Source organism: Triturus cristatus, chromosome 11, assembly GCF_964204655.1.
Source record: "Triturus cristatus chromosome 11, aTriCri1.1, whole genome shotgun sequence".
Taxonomy (NCBI): Eukaryota; Metazoa; Chordata; class Amphibia; order Caudata; family Salamandridae; genus Triturus; species Triturus cristatus.
The window spans coordinates 234,507,154-234,528,464 of record NC_140594.1 but is presented as its reverse complement, the minus strand read 5'-3'; the positions used below and the strand labels follow the sequence as shown (position 1 = coordinate 234,528,464).

The window sequence follows — 21,311 nt, the reverse complement described above, 5'->3', positions numbered from 1 at the left end:
ACAACACTAAAATATTGTTTACAGCTTGTAAACAGTATAAAATGCTGTTTTTAGAATGTCAAACTCTTTATATTTTGGTATAGGACTATAATTCATTATCTGTGGGCTTTTCATCATCATTTCCATTCAAAGCTATCACCCGTAGACTTAATAAGTCCAAATCTTTGTGTAACACCTCAAGAAAAAGCACACTGTATGATTAATTTGATTGTGATTTAGGAACGAATATGCTTGTGCAGGTGATTATAAAAATATGAATGCCAACAGTTTTAAAAAGTTTTTTACAATTTCGTAAATTACATCACATATAATACGATGCATGGAACTTTACAATGCATTGCATTACAATGTTTTACATTTACAACACTAAATTGCTGGGAAGTTCTGATATACTTGAGCAAACCAGTTTATATTAAATTAATGTAACATACCTCCCCACCCCTAAACCCTAAAAAAAAACGTGTACATTAAAATTTCATTACTACCTCTTACCCCTACCTATTCCTAAACCTAAAAAAACCTTGAACTCTAGAAACCCCCTTCTACATGATACCCTTACCCAATCCTAAACCCAAATAAGCATCCTTACTACATATCCCTGAATCCTAAAACCCTCTTACAACCCCATACCCCTAACCAACCCAGAACCACAATAGCCCCTCACTACCTGTTACCTTTATCTATCCATGAACCCTGAAAAATCCTCACTACCCTCACCCTCAATGCACTCTTAAATATTATCTTATAAGAAACAAACTTGATTTTCTGCAAAATAAACATTTAAGTGCTTCTCCATAGATGCAGATTAATGAGATAAAATATTGCATTTCATAGTTTTGCGCCATGACTTGAGATACTTAATTCAATCATTAGGTAAATTCAAAATTTCTAGTATGAGTTGTGATTAACATCTTGAGCTATGAAAGCCCAAATTCATGGTGAGGTTCTCATGAAGGTATAGCGCTTCGTAAAGAAATAAGATTTCACACACAGAGGAATTTAAATGATCTTCTTGCTTCAATTTTTTGCCAGTGGGGGTCTATCAATGTCCAAGTTCCCAGCTTTAGAGACCAGCTATGGTGCAAGGTACTTCGCCCAGTTAGGTAGAGCTGCAGTTCCTTTAAGTACGCTCACAAATTAAGTACCCACACCATCCAGTGCTTCTAGTATATGCTGGAAAGCATTGTTTAAACATTCTATGTAGGAGCCTGACATAGTGCTGATTTGTTCTTATTGATTATGTACATGTTAAGACTGCTGATTACAGAGGAAATCAAGACAGATTTTAGTAGCACTTAGAACAAGTATTTCTGGTGTTGGCAGCCCACCTTTTGGCAGTTCCTGTTTTTTATGGTTTTTGCAAAACTTTATTGTTCAGGATGCTTAATCCCTCATCAATCTAAAAAGAAAACCATTGGCTAAAGACACACAATGTTTTTTTGGTCTCAAAAAGCACACATTACCATAGTACTCCCTGGAGCTAAAGGAAACTCATTTGTGTTTGTGGATGTGCTCCTTGAGAAAGGGTAGCATGCTATAATTCATAGTGAAGTCAGCCGACGGCTGAAGTGAGCTAGTTGACCCACTGCCCCACGATGCATGTTGGAGATGGTGGAAGAAAAATATGAATGACACAACCACGGGCTAATGGATGATGTTTCACAGAACACTCATATAAGTAACTATGTATGCACATAATTTTAGTAAAACCAAAAGAACACCAGCCAGCCGGACATTGGCAAGAAAGAAAGCAACACTGAAAGAAGGCAAGAAACAAAGAAACAAATCAAAAGAAAGAAAGGAAGAAAGAAACAAAGAAACAAAGAAACAAAGGAAGGATTGTTTTACATATCAGGGTGGTTTATCCAGAAACAACCCACTGAGTATCTCAGCAGCAGCATTCAAAGTCTCACTGACTCCATTGTAATGAGCTGCCTACCTGGCTCACGAAATGATGCTCTTAATGAGTTAGCTCACTGGCTTCAAATGTATCTGTGATTATATTCTAAATGAACTATCTCACTGCAGCATGAAGATAACTGCAATTGCATTTTCAGATACTGAGGAACCCATCAGTTTCTCAATGTGTCTAAGGGTCACAGTATAAAATAATGGATATATTGCATACTAAAACTCAAATTACACCACACCTAAATTCAATAAAGCACTTTTTTCTTCTTGGGCAAAGTTTATAAAAAATCATTGGTGATAGCGAATTGAGGAAAAACCTGCTCTTCAGAATTGTCTGCTTATGAATTCACATCCTATAACACTGAAGCTTTCGATTTATGTATTAGAATGGAATAGATATAATTACACTTCACTGCGAGCATAATAAAAAGAGGACAGCTCAATATAGACAGTGTCAAGTGAACACACCCTGGTGTGCTCTGAATTGCAGCAGTCAGGTAAATAAAGGCCACTCCAAAAGGAATTTAAAACCGCACAGACAGGAAACAGGAACTGATAAAGTTGGAATGCTGCAGTGCTCACATCAAAAGCGTCCTGCTATAACTCAAGGCTCTAAACGCAACCCAAAAACAACACTAAATATTATGGGGCAGATCTATGTTTGACTTGCGCCTCATTTACGCCGCCGTTGCGTCACTTTTGTGACGCAGCAGCGGCGCAAATCCTGCGCCATGGTGCGGGGTATTTACAACGTGACGCATCTGGGAGATGCGTCACGTTGTAAAGCCCTGCGCCACATGTAGGTGTTCCAGGGCAGGTGGGGGCGTTCCGGCGCAGGAACGCCTCCTAAAAGTGACTGAGTGAAATCTACAAGATTTCACTCAGTCACTTTTGAGCCCATGCTGCGTCAAAACCCTGCGCCTGCTTGAAGCAGGCGTAAGGATTGACGCAGCATTGTGCAGATAGGGCACCCCAGAGCCTTGCTGGAGCTGCGTCGCGCTTGCGACGCAACTCAAGCAATGCGCCACTTTTACGGCACAGATGCGTGACGCATCTGTGCCGTTTTTGCCCCATGGTGCGCCACATTATAAATGCGGCGCATCCATGATGGCGGAGCTGGGGCGCAAAATAACTGGCGCATCCCTGCTGATATGCAGGGATGCGCCAGTTATTATAAATATGCCCCAAAGTAAGTAAAAAATGCTGGCACTGAAAGGCACTACCTTTGGTGTGGATGTGCTTCTTGTGAAAGAGCAAAATGCAATCACTCAAAGTAAAGATAACCAGTGGCTTAATTAGTGTGACACATTGCCCCACCCATACTGTAGTGGGCAGAAGTAAAATGTGAATGACACAACAGACTAATGGATGAGAAGTAGCAAAAGCCCCTTTAAGTATACACTCATATCATTTTTGTCAAATGAAAAAGGTTTTGACTAAAGTCAGACCTAAAAACAAATGTGCTCAATATTGCTCCAAAGCACTGTGTTGGTTGAAGTCTATGCATTTTAATTATTATGAAGCATTCCAGGCCAGCGTCAGGTTTAGCCCCTCTCAGGAGCTTTAATGAAAGCAAAACGTTGGGGCGTCTGGAGATTACTGCAGTGGAAACAAAAGTGCCCTAACCCTTTAATTGAAGGGAGATTACAACATTGAAAATGTATCGTATATCCCTCATTTCACCTGAAAACGAGGGATAATGCGGTAATGCTGTGCATGTTCCCACTTCTGAAGTTTTATGAACGTTCCACCAGGTTTACCTGGATACAATTTGTGCTAAGCAAAAAGCAATCGATCTGATATCTTCGCCAAAACTTGCAATTCCAATTTGGGCGCAAACATCTGCTCTCGAATCTGTATCGCCACGGTACCTGAAATGAGGCCTTCAAGGGTACTTCATTTATTTACCTCAGAGTTCGGAAGACCAGTGTTGACCTTGTCAAACTAGCTACTGCTGGTGACAGACACATCTCTGCAACAGGTGCTAAACGAAAGGTTTTCTCCTAGTTCCAATTGTACGATAGTTAAATGTACAAAAACACTGCCTTGTCAGCTGCAATGAAAGTGTATTTGTGCAGTACAACTCACCCGAGATTCTCCTTCGCCCCTCCATTCCAGTCGGTTTGGAAAAAGGTAAAAATAACGACGTTGCCACTGAGTCAAGAAAGGGTTTCCCAATTTAAGCATATATCCATGCATGATGCAGTCCTTCCCGAATGCATAATCTGAATGGAAATAAACACTGAATATGAAAGAATAATAGAAAACAGCAGATACTGAAATGTCATTTGTTCATGGGGAAAAATAAAGTTACCTGTTAAAGCTTATCAAACAGCTCCAAAAATATTTAACACGAAATTTGTGCAACAGTTTCCAAAACTTGAGATACATTGAAAAGTGCTGGTTTGCTACTGTTTTATGTAGATCGCAATATGTAATGTACACCCGCATGTGCGAATTATGGTGCGGGAAGGAAAGATGGTAATTTCAACAAATGCTTGAGTCTTTCAGGGTTCCATAACCATATAAATACATTTGAATTATGTCCAGTAAAAAATAATATATCGGGTAGTACGGGCTTAGTGAACCATTACATGCATATTTTGCTGATTTAGGGTATACCTGTTTTTGTGGACGAACATATGTTCTCCCTACTTGAATATTACTCTTAGTGGAAGAAAGTTACATTTATAATGGGGGTGTCAGAATGATTTTAATCAACTTGCTTTTCTTTCAAGGGAACATTTAACTAGTTTGTATTGTATTAGTATGCTTAAAACAGTCCCCAATGTTTATAGTTAAAAAGTACTTTACAACAGCCAAGAAGACAATATTCATACATTTTATTTGGAAGCCAGGTAAAATTGGGTTGTTTAACATAAACCAGACTCAATAGTGCTGACCAAGCGGACAGGGTAAGACAGAGAGAAGAGGCGCTCATGAATCAATCAAGGAAGGAGGTGGAAAAAAATAATGTCTACAAGGATGTTAAGACGAGAATATCAGAGATTGTCATGTATTCTATACAGGGCTTATTGTAGTTATTCCTACGTTAGCCTAACTAAGTGCAACACAGGCCACTTTAGCTTTGCACACATTACTGTACAAACTTGTTTGCTTTTGTGCTACATTATACTTTCACACAGAACCTGCAGCTGTTTTCTTGTTCTGTTCTTTCCTGGGATTTAGTCTGAACAGCAGACAAGGTCAAACAACAATGTCCCTTGTTATTTTGTTCTGGTCAGGCACTCGCACCTAGACACAACACAGGAAATGCAGCTGTTGTTTATTAACATGCGAACCTTGTCTTATAGGTATGCACAGCAATGTAACACAGAGAGAGAGAGAGACTGATATTTCCTAGGAGAAGATGTATCTGAGATGTAGAACATTCACCTGTGTATGCTAAGGTATGGGGTCCGCTGCTAAACCCAGAGATTTTGCCTCATAATCAGTTTGCTTCTGTAAAAGGGGAGGGGTTAGGCTATCTGGCCTTATATTATGGCAGGGCCTTTCATAATATATGGCTTATTGACAATGCTGATGGTATTTTTGATAGGTATTCTGATTGTGGCATGTATACTGCATTTCAGAGCTTGATAGTTTAAGTAAACATTTCAAACTTCCTTTGTGTCTCTTTCATATCTTATTGTGGACAAGTATGAGTGTGTGAGCGAAAGGGAGTGTCCTGTCACCACTATCCCTGAGAGGGTCAGGAGTGTTGTGTTCTGGGGTGTCCATTCACGTGTCTCTCTGGTTAGGAGTAGGAGGGCAAGTGAGACCCTATAGCTAGATGGACTTGGGCTCATAGTACTGAGGTGGTATGGCAACTCAGTCCCTAACGACTGAGGTTCTATGGTCCCAAGCATAGTTCTGTTCCTGAGCAGAATCCCTGCAACAAGATGCCCTCTGCAATATGTGTAGGAAACTGCAAGAAGGAAACTGAAGCAAAGAATGAGTTTATGAAAATAAGAAAATAAATGTGAATAAAGAGTATCTGTTTCATGAATGGATGAATGTGTGGGAGTAAGTGAATAGAGGTTGTGGGCAAAAGGATGGATGGATGAAAGAAAGTTATAACTTTTCTGCAGGAAAGAAGACTTGCACTGCATATGTGCACTTTTTGTATGTAAGGGTGTCATGCACCACTGATCTCATGTTATTTTTGTACAGCAAGGAAGTAAACATGCACAGCTGATGCTCATGCTGTGCCTGTTCTGTTTGCAAGGAAAATTGCACCCTGGCACTCATATGGTGTTTGTAATGGGATCTCTTTGAGCCCACTCATAATGACCCCCTTAGTATAAAACATCAGGTCTGTTGTGATAATGCCTATACTCATGTCAAATGTAAAATAGCTAATTTCAAAAGACACACCTATAGAGTTCAAGGTTGACACTAGGTGATGGTCTCTATTGAATAGGCAGAAGCATGGTATATCTGTTCTCCCTGTTTGCACAGCTAATTCCTGAAAATGAGCTTTAGAATGCCAATTCTCAAAATTATACTTTGAAAAGTACATGATTTTATAAGGAACTGTCTCACCAGCATAATCCTGGCTGATGAGGGAGGTCAGTTAATCAAAAAATGCTTGGAATGACTTCTGTCCAGCTCAATGTCATCATACAATTTCTAAAATGTATAGCATCAATTTGTAAATCAGTATGAGAACATGTGCATTCCATGCCAACTTAATTTGTGCACTAATGGAAAGTGTGCATTTCCACCTCAGAGCCCTCTAACGTGGTAAAGAAGTTCTATATTTTGCATCAGGGCAAATCATCAATCAACCTGAAACACATTTATGCCAAACTTCTTAACATTTTCATGCTAATCTAGCTCAACTTGTGTTCTCTTTCCTTTGCACAATGAATGCAACTTTGTGAATGTTTGTTTTTTATTCCCTTTTTTTAATACATTGTAGTTTGTGCTGAATTAAAGTATTCTAATATAACTTTATGATGTGGTACTATTACCAAATTAGCTTCATAATTTTGTTAAACTAACTTATTTGAGCAAAGTATTGATAACGTAACGGCTAACGTATGGACACCACAGCATTTATTTTATTTTATTTTATTTGAATAGTTTCATAGAGCGCGAACAAGACCTATACGGGTATCAGAGCGCTGTACATAATTGATGAAAGCAAGGGTACAAACACAGTGGGCCAGTAGGAGAGGGTTACAACACAACAGGGTAAGAAGATCAAGTTTAGCGTAGGGGTGTCAGCAAAGCCCTAGAGCACGAGTAGCAAAATGACATTAAAGCATATAGTAAAACACACCAGAGTAGTGCAACAGGAGTCCAAAAATTAGCAACACAAGAGCAAAAACACAAGTTGATGCTGTTAAAGTGCCCAAGAGCACACGAGCGAAGCATTACAAGAGGTGCATTACAGAAATACAGATCAATCTGAGTCAACCAACCATGTTAAATAAATTGTGTTAAATCATATCAATCTGTTATCATCTGTAAATAAAATCTCAAAATTTAACTTTTTTCGATATCGTGGTGTGGTGCCCTGTTACTGTGATGCCTCATTTGTATCACAGTTGATGATTCAGGTGCCTATACATTAAAGGATCGCAATAGAAGTATGTTCAAGAAAATATTTTGACTTGGGCATCAATGGTAACATTAGAAGCATAATTATTGTTCCATGAACAGTAGCAGTTCATTATGAAGTTTAATGTAACAATGACCATTGTGATCGAAAAAGTTAGAAGAGGACATAAGCTACATAAAGAAGCTTGTGTAAATCATTGTACACCTTAACGAGATCAGAAGAAATACAAGAATATTTTTAAATTTTGCCGAATGTACCATTATATGAATTATTACACTCAATGATTATTTGTGTTCAACAGCTTTTTAAAGAACAAGCGTGTAGAGCAATTTCTTAACAAGGAATTTGACTGCATTTCACACCAATTTCTTAACTGTACTAGTCTCCTGAAGAAGTGTAGAATGATGCAAAATGAATTGATTAATAGTAATTGATTTGAATGAAATATTCAATATTTATTCTACATTGGTGTTAAAGGAAAATATAAACTGTATTTGAATATCACAAAGAAGCTAAATTTCTGACATTTAAAACCACAATCCTAAATGTTCAGTTGTTGCAAATAAAAAGACGTTGTAAGACCTGAGTGGTCAACATGAAAGTCTGTGGTGCTATTCATATCGGGTGTACTTGGCTTAACATCTGTGGGTACATTTCTGATCCATTGGGACTTTGATGAGTCTGTTCTGTATCTAGGACACCTGCCAGCTTCATATTGATAAATAGATATATGCAAATAGCTCATTTGGCTGCTATGTTTCACAGTTTCCAATTTGCTAAAGACACTCAAAACAAATTTAAAAAAAAACATTGATTCTACCAGAGCTGCAAGTAAGGGCTGCTGGGACCGAGTTTGCGAGATTAGAGCTATGGTATACAAGACAGGTTCTGCAACAGTTTCTCCTTAGATACAAATCTGTTCAATCCAAGAACTCTTGCGAAGTTCCCCACACTTTTATGTAATTATCAGAGGATCATACCTCGTATACTAGACACAATTTAAATGTGATAAAGTATGACTTTCTGTGAGACATCTGTCTTGCCTGGTAGGGTTTAGAACAATTAATCTATAATAGAACTGTATATTAGTCTAAAATTAGAATTCGGAGCTAATCTACCTACTTATAAACACAGCTTTAGAAATCCTTTAATAACTCCTAGAGGTTCTAGAGCTACATGCATTAACAATTTAAAACAACACATAAATAGGAACTTTAAATAAAGATTTAACATGTACGACTGGATAAAATATTTATAATAAGTAATCATTTGGATGTGCAATCAATTGAGGAGACAGACCATGGTGGGAACTAAAGACAAAAAACTAGAAAGTCTTACAATTTCAAATATAAAAAAGCAGTGATTAATATGTCACTCTCTTTTTCAATTACTTTCAGACTTTGAATTAAATTTGACTTAGCGAAATGCACAGTACCTGTGATGTGTATATTAAGACATAATAAGCAATTTTGGACCACATATTAATGCACTCCTTGGTTTATGGTTTTGGAAGAGGACAATGGGCTGATAAAGGCTTTCTGCCAACCACAAAGAAGACATCAATGTTACAATCAAAGACTACAGTTTTCATGTGAAAGACAAATAATTTGCACAGAATTAAGAGTCTGGGATACTAATGAGATTGTGATATGCTGGAACCTACTTATTTGAACTATTATGAGTTACAAAAAGGCATGAAACCAGTGCACTGCTTAAACATCATTGAGAAAGTAAGAAGCTAGTGGTGAACAGTTGACCAATTGCCATCCCTTGGCTCCAAATTTCCTGAAATGTGTCAGGTGAATCCACACACACACACACACACACACACACACAAACACACCCACTGCTGAACGGTTTAGAGGATGTCTTCACTCTAATTATTTATCTCTCCCAGAAAGGAATCATAGGAGTGATGAAACAATTATATAAATGAAACACATCAGCAAGCAGGAAACCTTCAGCTTTAACACACATATGTAGGCTAGATAACCCTTGCATGTAGGTTGATTAAGAGAGATATACTTCCTGTATGCATTTGATAACTAATCCATCTTTCCTGATAGTTTTGCAGTGTTGAAACTGACTATTAATTTTTTTCCCCAACCCCTTTCCCGTAGGGTCATGTCTCCAGGCTGTATATGAGATCCCCGGATACAGATATTTGGGGAATGTAGGATCCTAGTGGGAATTCCTGCAGCTCTGCATGGACGTTGGTATACGTCATAGATTGCTAAGTCTGCATTAATGTAGTGCCTCTAACAGTAGTTACTGGACCCTTTGGAATTATGAGCTCTGCTAAAAGCAGACAAAATCTCCAGGTGAAACTCTGGCCCAAAATAAAGAATTTTCCCGTGATTCTGACACACAATTACAAATTCACCAGTAATTCGTATTTCTCAGTGGAACATCAGGCTCAGATTTACTGAGGATTTGTATTGCCATTAAATAAGATTGACTATGTCATGCAGAACCACCTTGTGTGGCTTTGCGTGGAACATAAATCTGGAGAAGCGCAGGGCAGCACAAGTTGTTGCCTTGTGTCACTCTGCTCTGGGAAGGCATTCTATGGATGGAGTGTGGGTGTTCCCACACATTCACCCATGGTTTTTGGAGCCTTCCCAGATTTACCAACAGGAGCAATCCTGGCAATACCTCAAAATTCTACACCTTCCCTGGGGAGTCACAGTGCTAATCACAAAAGCTTGCAGTTTTTTAAGTCATCACGAGTCCTCACTCTACAGAGAATGCAATGGTTACTCATCTTTGTGGCCTATGATTTTGATATCAACCAGAGCCTCAGAAGGGTAAGGTGACAAAACTACCTAAAAGGAGAAAGTCTCAGGTATAATGTTGGTGCTATCTTGCTTGTGGGTCAACCTTAGATCGCGAAGTGAGCTAAAAAACGATGATGGATTCAACCGAGATCTGAGACTGGGGGTGAGTGTCTGAAAAGTTTCACCGTTCCATCCATCATCTCGTTGTGTTTGCTTTGTTTGCCCTAAGCTAGCAGGGTATGCCCAGACGTGGTTCCCTTGCTCACTTTGCCACTGGATTCAAGCTTGCCTGGCTGATGAGGGTTGTTACCCCTACACCAGTCCCAGGATCCTTGTTGCCAGTTCAGGGAAGGCCTGGCTTGGCAAACCGGGCTGGACTGTTCCATGAGGCACAGGGTCAAGACTGATTTGCATATAGCTGGGTCTGACCTGAGGTGGGGAAGTGAGCAAAAGAACAATGATGGATTCAACCCACATCTGTGACTGGGGGTGTGTGTCTGAAACGTTTCAGCGCTCCGTCCAGCATCTCCGGTGTAAGTCTACAACTGCACCTGGTATTAACTTTACACGTTTTGACTGTAAAATTATTCCCATGTGCAGTCTTATATGTCTCCATCCTCTGGTGGAGCCTCCTGCACCAAGATTTACAAGTTTAAAATTACTACTCACAACATTTCACATGTAGGAGGAGACCTCGGCCATGTTGGCCGAGGTTTCCCTAGGAAAAGTAGAGGAAAAATGTAAAATGTATATCCAACTGTAAAAACAAGTAATAAAAATATTTTAATGTTAAATATTCATGTAAAATAATTTTAAATATTTATTTAAAAACTATAACTAGTCAAATAAAATGTTACCGAACATTAACTTAAGTGAGTATTAATTAATTAAACTAAAATGATTTAATATTTCTTAAAGAAGAACTCTAAACAAATCCTACCTTCAATTTTTATTTTTATTTAATATGTAATAAAAGTTTCTTACAGCTATTATTATTATTATTATTATTATTATTATTATTATTATTATTATTACATTTATTAGGCGCACAGCTACCCTATTCAGGGTTTCCCGGCGCAAATGAGTCTAAAAAAAACTAGACTAGGTAACTGAGCCAATTACTGAATAAAGAGCCAGGTCTTGAGGTCTCGTCGAAACTTAAGGTAGGAAGATTCCTGTTTCAAGTGGTTAGGAAGGGAGTTCCAGAGTCTAGGTCCAAGGTATGAAAAGAGCGTCCACCCATTCTGGTCAGTTTAAATCTAGGGAGTGCCAGATTTCCTAGAGTGGAAGAAAGTAAGACGCTGTGCGGCGTGTAGGGGCAAATGAGTTTCTGCAAGTACATTGGCGCTTCACCTTGCTTTATTTTAAAAATGTGGCAGAGGGTCTTATATTTAATTCGATTGCCAATACGGAGCCAATGGAGGTTGTAGAAAAAAGGAGTGATGGAATTTTCCTAGAGACATGACAAAGGAGGCGCGCCGCAGAATTTTGGACCACCTGGAGCTTATTCAGAAGTTCCTTGTTGCTTCCTAAATAAAGTACATTCCCGTAGTCCAGACGAGAGATGACAAGGGACTGGACTATGGTTCTCTGTGTAGAGAGAGGGAGCATCCAAAGTATCTTCCGTAGCTATCTCAATATGGAAAAACAGGCACCAGCGGTACTAACTGCTTGTTGCCGCATGGAAAGTTGGCTGTCAATGATAAACCCCAAATTTCGAGCTTGAGCAACTGGCTGAGGGAACGGACCCATTTCTTGGGGCCAGTGAGAAGGATTCCAAAGATGTTTATCTTTGCCCAGGATAATGACCTCAGTTTTATCCCCATTTAATTTCAGGCAATTGGCATTCATCCATTCCGAGACTCGGCGTAGGCCGCTCTGTAAAGAGGATACAGGAGTGTCTTTAGAAGAAGATAGAGAAAAGCCGATTTGGGTATCATCGGCATAGGAGTATAACGTGAGGCCTGCGTCCTCGACGATGGTAGCAAGGGGTCGCACATAGATGTTAAAAAGCAAAGGGCTCAAGGTGGAGCCCTGGGGGACTCCAAATGCCGATGAACGGGAGGTGGATGAAAAGCCAGAGGAAAAAACCTGAAATGTACGGTCACCAAGGAAAGCGGTCAACGACAACAGGGCTGGACCTTCTACCCCTGCTAATTGAAGAGATTTCAACAAGATGGGGTGAGACACAGTATCAAATGCTGCACTCAAATCCAATAAGATGAGTGTCATGGTCTCACCCTGATCAAGGCGGGAGCGTAGTTGTTCAGTGACTCCTAAAAGTGTGGTTTCAGTTGAAAAATGTGTTCTGAAACCTGATTGAGAAGGGTGAAGAAATCCAGAATTTTCAATGTGAGTAGTTAGATGGAAATTAACATGTTTTTCCAAAATTTTGGAAAACACTGGCAGAAGCGAAATTGGGCGGTAATTGGCTAAGATCGAAGGATCGGCATTAGGCTTTTTCAATAGAGGAACCACCATCGCATGTTTCCAGTCAGATGGGACGGAGGACTCACATAAAGAGGAATTCAGGAGCCGTCTGCAGATTCCTAGCGCAATAGGGGAGAGTTGTTTTAGAATGTTAGTCGGTAAGGGATCCAAAGGGGAACCTGATTTTACCCTAGTTAGGCAGTTCTCAAAAGATATCTCCTCAAGGGGGGGCCATTGTGAAATTTTTTCTGCATCAGAGAGAGAATCCACATGCAAAATATCTGAACAGGACTTGATTAAAGCATTAGGGGCAGTGGAAGTTAAATTATTGTAAATCGTTTTCACCGTAGCGATTAAGAAATTAGCAAGGTTGTTACATTTAATAGAATCAAGAGCGGGAAGTAGGGGAAGAGTATTTGCACCAGCCACTTTTTTCACCATTGAGAACAGAACTTGAGGATGATTCAATGAGTTATTAATAGTGTTAGAAACATATGCCACCCTTGCTGCCTTACAAGCAGAATGATAGATATGGAGAGCTGCCTTATAAACGACTTTACAGCTGGGAGCGTATGATTTGCGCCATTTTCTTTCCAAAGATTTACATTTTGTTTTCAAACTCTTCAGATCGTCGTTAAACCACGGGACCGGAGTGCGGTGAGAGGAGAAGGTTTTCGATGTGAAAGGCAAGCAGAGATTGATTGATGAGGATAACCAATCGGACACTGCCGTATTTATAGAATTAAGTGAAAGTTTCAGATTCGGAGGATTTACTTCAAGAAGGCGATTTAGTAAATCTAGATTTAACTTGTGCCAAGGTCTCTTATTCCCAGTACTGTAAGTGGGCAGAGTTAGAGGGAAACTGGGAACAGTAAGTTGGAAATGGACCGCAAAATGATCTGACCAAGTTAAGGGAAGGGCGGGCTGATTGCAGATTAAAGAGAAGTTAGAAAAGATAGGGTCAAGTAGGTGCCCTGCCTGATGTGTAGATCCCTTGTTATGAAGAGTCAAACCGAGGGCTTCCAAGTCAGCTAAGAAGATAAAGCTATCCAAGCTCACAGGGTCTAGCAACCTAGGTGTGGTCTTCCCTTAAACCTTTTTCCTTCAACCCTCCAGTTTTCTGAATTAGTTTTTGTTGACTTTAGGACTGCAATTCAACACTGCTAACCAGTGCTAAAGTGCTTGTGCTCTCAACTTTAAACATGGTGAAATCGGCTAGCACCCAATTGGCACATTTAATTTGCTTGTAAGTCTCTAGTAAAGTGGTACTACATGTATCCAGGGTCTCTAAATGAAATACTATTGGTGGGCCTTTAACACTCATTGTGCCACCAACTAAAGTGACACATTAAAACATGTATCAGGCCTTCCATTGCAGTATGCAGAGCAGTTTAAAACTGCCAATTAGATCTGGAAAAATAAACCTTTTGTCAGGCCTAATTCTTGCTTCTTAGTACATTTACGTCACTGCCAGGTCAGGCCCTAAACAGCCCACAGAGTAGGGTACATTGTATTTTGAAAGTAGGACATGTTTTGTCTTACGTTTTATAAAGTCTTGATAGTGAAAAACTCCTAAAATTGTTTTTCAGTATGGTAAGGTTGACCTCTCCCAGAGAAATACATTGGTTTTTCTCATTACATTTAATAAGTACACATTTTTAAGTGGGAGCAGATAGGTATAACAAGTTGACATTTTCCTGACCAAACATTTCTGAGACTTTCTAAGAGTTTTCTGCTGCCTAAGCCTGTTAATGGGTCTCCATTAGGAAAGTATATTGGGACAAGACGGAGAACAAAAGAGAAATAGGTGTGGGCAGGATAGGACATTCTGCCAGGATGGCTGAGGGCGGAGCTATTCCCTGCCCCCTTACACTTCAAAGGGCTGACTCCATCACACACACACAAAGGAACCCAACACTAGTATTTTGTCACCCCAGACTTCTTGGAACCTTGGCAGGGGAAGGGAAGCACTTTCTAGAACTAGATATGGGGGTAGCCTAGAAGATTCCCCCACTTCAGAGGCTTGGACCAGTGATAAATACTGGACCTCCTGAGCCACTCATCAGTATACTCCTGGACCTCTGGACACTACAGAAGAAGGACTGCCTGGTTCCCCAGATGACTGCCCTGAAGCTTGGGACCTGTCAATAGACCACCCTGCTACTACCAGAGGGCTGCCCTGCTGCTTGAGGCCTGTCTTCCCTTCTGAGAATGAAGACAGGACCTACTCCCTTCATCCCAGGCTAAACTGAGTGACTCCAAGGGTCAGATTGCTGACCTCCTGTTCTGAGCTACATGGACACATTAAGCCCAGGGGCCTCCCTACAACTGACCAGTTGCCCTGATGCAATTGGACTTGCAAATGGGCCTGCCTAAGTCCTGCTGGCCTTTGCTAGAGTGAGTCACAGATCCTCTAGAAGTGCATCAAAGGTCTTGGGTTGTTGGCTGGAATCAGAGCGCACTCCTCTTCAAGAAAAGTTGAAATCCTGAAATGCTGGCATCCTCCACCACAAACTGGACACTTCCTGCTGTGCTTTGAGAAGGTAACGTTTTCAGTGGGACTACATCTACACAAAATGAAGGCCAAAGCACAGTCAACAACCTATGCCTTATGTAAACTAAATGAGCTAATGCAAAGTCCAACGACAGCTCCTATTAGAAAAGTAATACAAGCCAAAATCAGGGCAACTGCAGGGTATGCACAGCAGGCATTCCCGGGTAAAATGGAATCAATGCAAGACAAAGCACAATGTCAGGCCTATAAATGCATCTTTAAATTGCCTAAACACACTCGCAACTGCCTAATTAGTTTGGGAATGCATGCAAAATATTACTATCAAGTACTAACAGCCCCAGCAGGTAGCTTAAAGAGCAAGCTGAAGCCGATCTACGGGGGATCAATCAACCTGTGGCAATGCTATATGGAGGAGGCAGTGGAAAAGTTGGGTTTAGTCATTGAAAACTGGGACCAAGGGACGATAAACTAACTGGCCATTAAAAATGCAATCAATAAACAATGTTACAAACTGTCAAATAAAAATGACCTTGCAGAATATGTAACAGGAAGAGGTCTACCAGGGCTGATAACATCATATGCAGGGCATAAAATCCAGCCCTATCTGAGGTTCTGTAGCGATCCGAACCCGTGTGTTCGGTATCGTAGTACTGACACGATTTTGGTACCAGCGAACCGTAAATGATCCATTTAGTATGTGGCAGTGTTTTCGCTGTGCTACGAGCGTGGATTCACTGAGAAATAGGGCATTCTGTTGTAAATTCATGGCATCCATTATAGATACGGCATCCATTTTGTTTCTTGCCCTCACATAGTCAATGGACAAGCAATGACCCTGGCTGAATCACCTTGTTAAGGACACGTAAGCTTTAGTCCAAGGAAGCTGATGCTGCGTGACTAGGCAGAAGCTACCTCCCTTGCCTGAGGCCAATCATGCTATACTGGTTCTTGTGTTCGTTGGCCTGATCGCGATTAGGAGGCCGAAGACAGTAGCCATGCCCGTTTATGACCCACAAGCATCTCTTATCCTACTTATCTATCTTTCACACCTGGCTCTGCTCCTCTCCTTCTGGGCTTTTACTATGGGGAGGATACAATTTTTATGATGGGGAGGATCGGTCGAAGAATGGAAAACTGACATGAAGACTTGATCGAACACTGGAAACTTACGAATAATTATCGTTTGGTATATGTTTATTGTTTGTTTGGGATACCGGGCTGGGCATGAAAGATATTTTTGCAATGCTGCCTGAGGACACATTTGGTGTATTTAAGGAGCGACCCACTTTATACAATTTGAACAGTCTCCTAGATTCTGCCTTTGTGTGGTTCCTACGACTTCTGTGTCCCTGCAGTAAATAAACCTTGGTCTCTGACGCCACCATCGAGAAGCCTGTGTCTCTGTTTATTTGTGCACCAAGGCAGGAAGGAACTCAGGGGTCTTTTGGGTGTTGTTTCCCTGACACCTCTGGACTCTAAGAAAGTCCAGAACCTCATATCTCACCCACGCACTTGGGAGGAAAGCACTAAAAAACATTGTATGGGCCAAATTAGTGCCCCTCCCAATTAAAGAACTAAACCCTGGGTGGAAATCCCTTGAACACAAAACCAGATGCCGAATCTGCAACTTTAAATCGGAATCTTTGCTACACTTGATTTGTTGCTGTCCCGGTATGCTGCAGCCTCGTAATAACCTGTTAAAATACATATGGCTGCGTCACGGAGTCCGTACTGTGAAAGAAGCAGTCTTGGTTCTCTTTTCTAGGCCCCTACTGTCAGATCTGGGCAGATTTGGGAGATACATGGCCGAGCTGCACCTTATGCTTATGGAAGAGGAAGGGGCCAGGCAATACAAGAGGCAACCTGGTTTGTTAAACACTCAGACTCCAGCAATTAGCTCATGATGACGTTGTTTTAACTAACATCCTCAGTACCTGTATCAAATTGGCAATAGGCTGAACTGGCAATCCCTTGCCATTTTATTAATGTATATAACATATCTTTTTATTCGGTTTTTGATAATGCTGTTCGTAAACCCATTTTATATGAATGTTCTTTTAAACAATTGCTACTATAACCTTCTTTTAAATTTGTATGCAAGTCATGTTGCAAATGGTTTTATGTAACTGTGCATTAAATAAATTCATTCATTCATTCAGTGGGACTATTTTCCTAAATCGGTTTGGGAATTTTCTTGTGTTGTGTTTTCACTTTATTACTGTTTATGTGTTGCATAAATACTTTGCACAGTGCCTCCAAGTGAAACCTGACTACTTTTGTACCAAGCAACCTGATCATAGGTTAATTTAGTGTATATTGTGGTTTTTCTTGGCAAGGTTTGTGTGGTTGTTGCTTCAGTAGAGTTTCCATCCCGTCAACCAATACCCCAATTTCTTACAAATGTGTCAACAGTTAGGTATAGAATAAATTAAACATATTTACATTTTTTAACCAAAGTTACAAGTTTAATTTAATGTTAAAATATGTAGCTTATTAAACTAATAGTTATTCATGAATAAAATATAATGTTTAAACATGAAACAAAATCTATAGATTTATTAAAAAAGTTGAAATACTTTTATTTAACTTAAATTTTTATGGGGAGCTATTTTGCATCTCTACGTCATTTTCTATGTGAGCGTATTACAGTACCTGAGAGGTTGGCCTTTTTGACCCCGTTGCAGTAACTTAAGTACTGCAGTTTGCGAAAAGCAATGGCCTCTCTACTTTGTGGGTGAGGGTGTTTATTTGCATGTCCCTCCCTAAACACCTCTGATTTAATGGTAAGTATTGCCTATTGTCCAGCCATATCCCCTGTCCTTTTCACAGTTGTAGACCGCATGTGGCAGAAACCTTTGCAAGGAAAAGATAGGAGTGGTGGAGGCCTTCGCAAGAAAGGTTAGATAATAGCATTTTGTAGTACGTGACTAATGGAACTGTAGTACTACAAATTGCAGTTTGTGAACAGGCTCCTTAATGCCAGTCTTGTATTCAAGAAACCTGTTTTGGTGGTTTTATTCCCTCATGCTTATTATTAATTGGCATTGTTTTAAATAACTGATGTCGCTTCTGGATGTGACTAGATTGCTCATCTTTTATCTAATAAAAATTGTCTACTTGGGTTTGAATGATCCCCTTGTTAGCAGTTCAATTTTACAGAGAACTTAGTGACACAAGTACAATCTTTCTTCTGCTGGAAAAGGCCACTGCTGCCACAAAGCCTTGCCTATCATCAGGAAAGTAAGTTCTTTTGTGGGAACGGAGTTACCTATTTGGGCTCCTGATTCTGTGATTTGTGACAATCAGATATGCCATTGAGAAACCTAAAATAGTGATACTATAAGAGCTTAAGGCAGATCTTTTACCTAACAGTTTGTCTAGCAGTTTCATCTAAATATGTCTCCCCAAGGTAAATGACAGAAAGAAAAACAGGAGAGAACTTCAAAATTAGCTATAATGGGCTAAACTGTGTTATTACTTTGAATACTAATTCTATTTACATAATCCATGTATTTCTTCAAGCTTCATAGTGAGCACGAAGGGGAGAGTTATCTGGATATTCATGCCATGATGGAACTGCAGATTGGATTTTTGTACAATACATCTGTTTTTGGAATGGGCCTTAACATTCAGTGAAGTTCTGAGAGTTCTTATTAACTAGAATCATGGCTTTTCTTTGTGAATATCAGCATGTTCCATATATTAATGGTTTACATTATTTAAAGGGAATTATGTATTGTGTCTGATAATCTCAGGTACTTTGTAGTGTACTATGTATGGGTATGTATTGGTGTGGATACTGACATCACCTTTTGTGTGTTTTATGCGTCACCCTACATGGCCTGTGTATGCCCAGACATGGGTTTCATGCGCACTGTGTCACTGGAACCAAGCTGTACCTGGCTGATGAGCCCATCACTAGGGCGAAACTGGTTATGGGTTGCAGGGAGGACCTGGCCTAGCAGTTCAGGCAGGACTGTTCCCATGGGGAGCAGGGTCAACATTGATTTGCATGTGTCTGGGACTAAACTGAGGTGGAATGGTGAGCAACAGAACGATGGGTTGGGATGCTACCCAGTGTGATTGCCAGTGGATAGACAAATTGCAAACATTCCTCCTATCACCTTTTGTGTGTTTCATGAGATTACGTCCATAATCATAACATTGAAAAAATATCCCTGTTTGCTTTTATCTCTTCTTCTCTTGTAAATGTGTATATACCTCAATGTGAATTGTCATAACCTTACCTTCTTCATGACCAAGTTGCTTGTTTTTAGCTCGCTTTCTAGACTCCACCTTGTCTGTGTCTCCATTGACTGCCTCATAAACAGTTTCTGCTACTTCTTGTTGCCACCGCTCAGATATAACAAGTGGGAAGTTCTTGTAGAGTTCTTGATCACTGTCAAGAAGCTAGTGGAAAAAATTTAAAGAAAACGTTGTTTAAATCTCATTTGTTCTTCAGCTTCCAACAAACTTAATGTTCCTATGGATAAGATTGAGGTTTTTTCTGAAGGCACTACTTAAGTACAAACAAGACATGGCAGCAAAGATGTAGCACTCCGTTCTTTTGTTCGGATCATATTTATCACCTGATGGAGCAAGGACTCGTGTAAAAGAGACTTGATCAGATACAATCCTCTCAAATAACTTATAATACCGTAATAATTATGTTTGTAAATACTAACATGCATTACAGTTCATACATTTAAGCTTAGGGGAAGCTTGCATATGTGTCGTACTAACAAGTAACCTGAGTGTGACTTAAAATGGCTGCTAACGCAGAATTCTGTACTGCGCATGCATCAACTACATCTACGTAGTAATGACGAGTTTATGCTTGGAGGGAAATCTTTGCAGCTGCGCAATCACTTTTAAGATGGGTGCTAGAAACTCACATGTTAAAGCGCATGCTTTTGCTGAAACTAAACCATGTAATTTTATTAAAATGCTAATGCGAAAGATTTTTATAAGTAAATGGGATTAGAGTAGAGATAGGTGGTATACAGCGAAATCATTTTATTTTGATTTTTAATATGTTTCTTTGACTCTTTCTATTTAGTTCGTATTTGAGCCTCAGAGCAATACTAAAGTCTATATACCATGTGATACCCTACACATGCACACCCTTAACCCGCCAGGAACCATGATGATTTTCTTGAACCTCAGCCAAGGCCACAATCGCAACATGTCCTGAGAAGCAGTGGACATCCTGAATGATGAATGAGAAAATTTTAAATTGTATTTTTTTATTGATAAAGATGTGAATTGCGAGTGGGAAATAAAGCTTGTGAAAATTAATTAAGGGGCAGGAACGCTGAACAATAGACTAAAGAAAATTATCAAAACTTAGCCTGGTGTGATGATCATCCCCCCTTTCCTGTCCAATCAAAATTAGGAGTTTCAAACATTTGAAACATTTAGGGGTGGTACATGCCATTAGAAGGGTATAATTGAGGTAGTTTAGTTATGCTCGTACTGCCGAGATGCTGAGATCCCAGGATGCTGTCCGAGAACTGAATAAATGCTGAAGAAGAATCGCTTTCCGAACGTAGAATTTGAGCCAATTAATTAGAAGAAGATCGCGGAAGAATGGAGGAGGCACATAATAGAAGAAGATCGGGGAAGAATCGAGGAAGAAGATAGTGTCAGAGAGGGGTGCGACGCAGGCGTCGTATCTAGATAAGGCCATCTATCCTGTGCATGAATCCTGTCCTGAACCTTTGTCCCCTGATCTGTCCCAGGGGACCCTTTCCAGCTCCTTGGCCGAGGGGTTGGTTTCCACACCATCCTAGGTAACTATAATTCTGTGTAGTATGTCATTGTATTGCTCTTTCTGTTTCTCCCTATTCAGGTACTGTCATCGTAATAACATTGTTTAACGATTTTTCTGACTTAAATTTGATTTCCTTCCTTGGAGAAAACGGTGTACGAATTGTATTTTGGGTTCTTGGATCACATGAATTTAAATAGATAAAAATTTAAAACTCTCCCGAGTGTGGGTATTTAAAAAGATTTATTCTATGTCAATTTTTGCCTACAATAGTTAACTAAAAAGGTCCATTGACTAGAGGAAAGTATATTCAGTTGGAAAGGTTTAGTAAAGAAAGGA

General features: G+C 39.9%; 1 protein-coding gene across 1 annotated transcript in view; it reads right to left on the bottom strand.

Moving 5' to 3' along the window:
- GRK3 (G protein-coupled receptor kinase 3) overlaps positions 1-21,311 on the bottom strand; it is a 1,147,860-nt gene that overhangs the window by 28,385 nt on the left and 1,098,164 nt on the right. Inside the window, exons 18-19 of the mRNA XM_085636358.1 lie at positions 19,450-19,612; positions 4,000-4,136 (exon numbers count right to left, since the gene is read on the bottom strand). Of these exons, the coding sequence (XP_085492484.1) occupies positions 4,000-4,136; positions 19,450-19,612 (300 nt within the window). The remainder of the gene's footprint in view (positions 1-3,999; positions 4,137-19,449; positions 19,613-21,311) is intronic.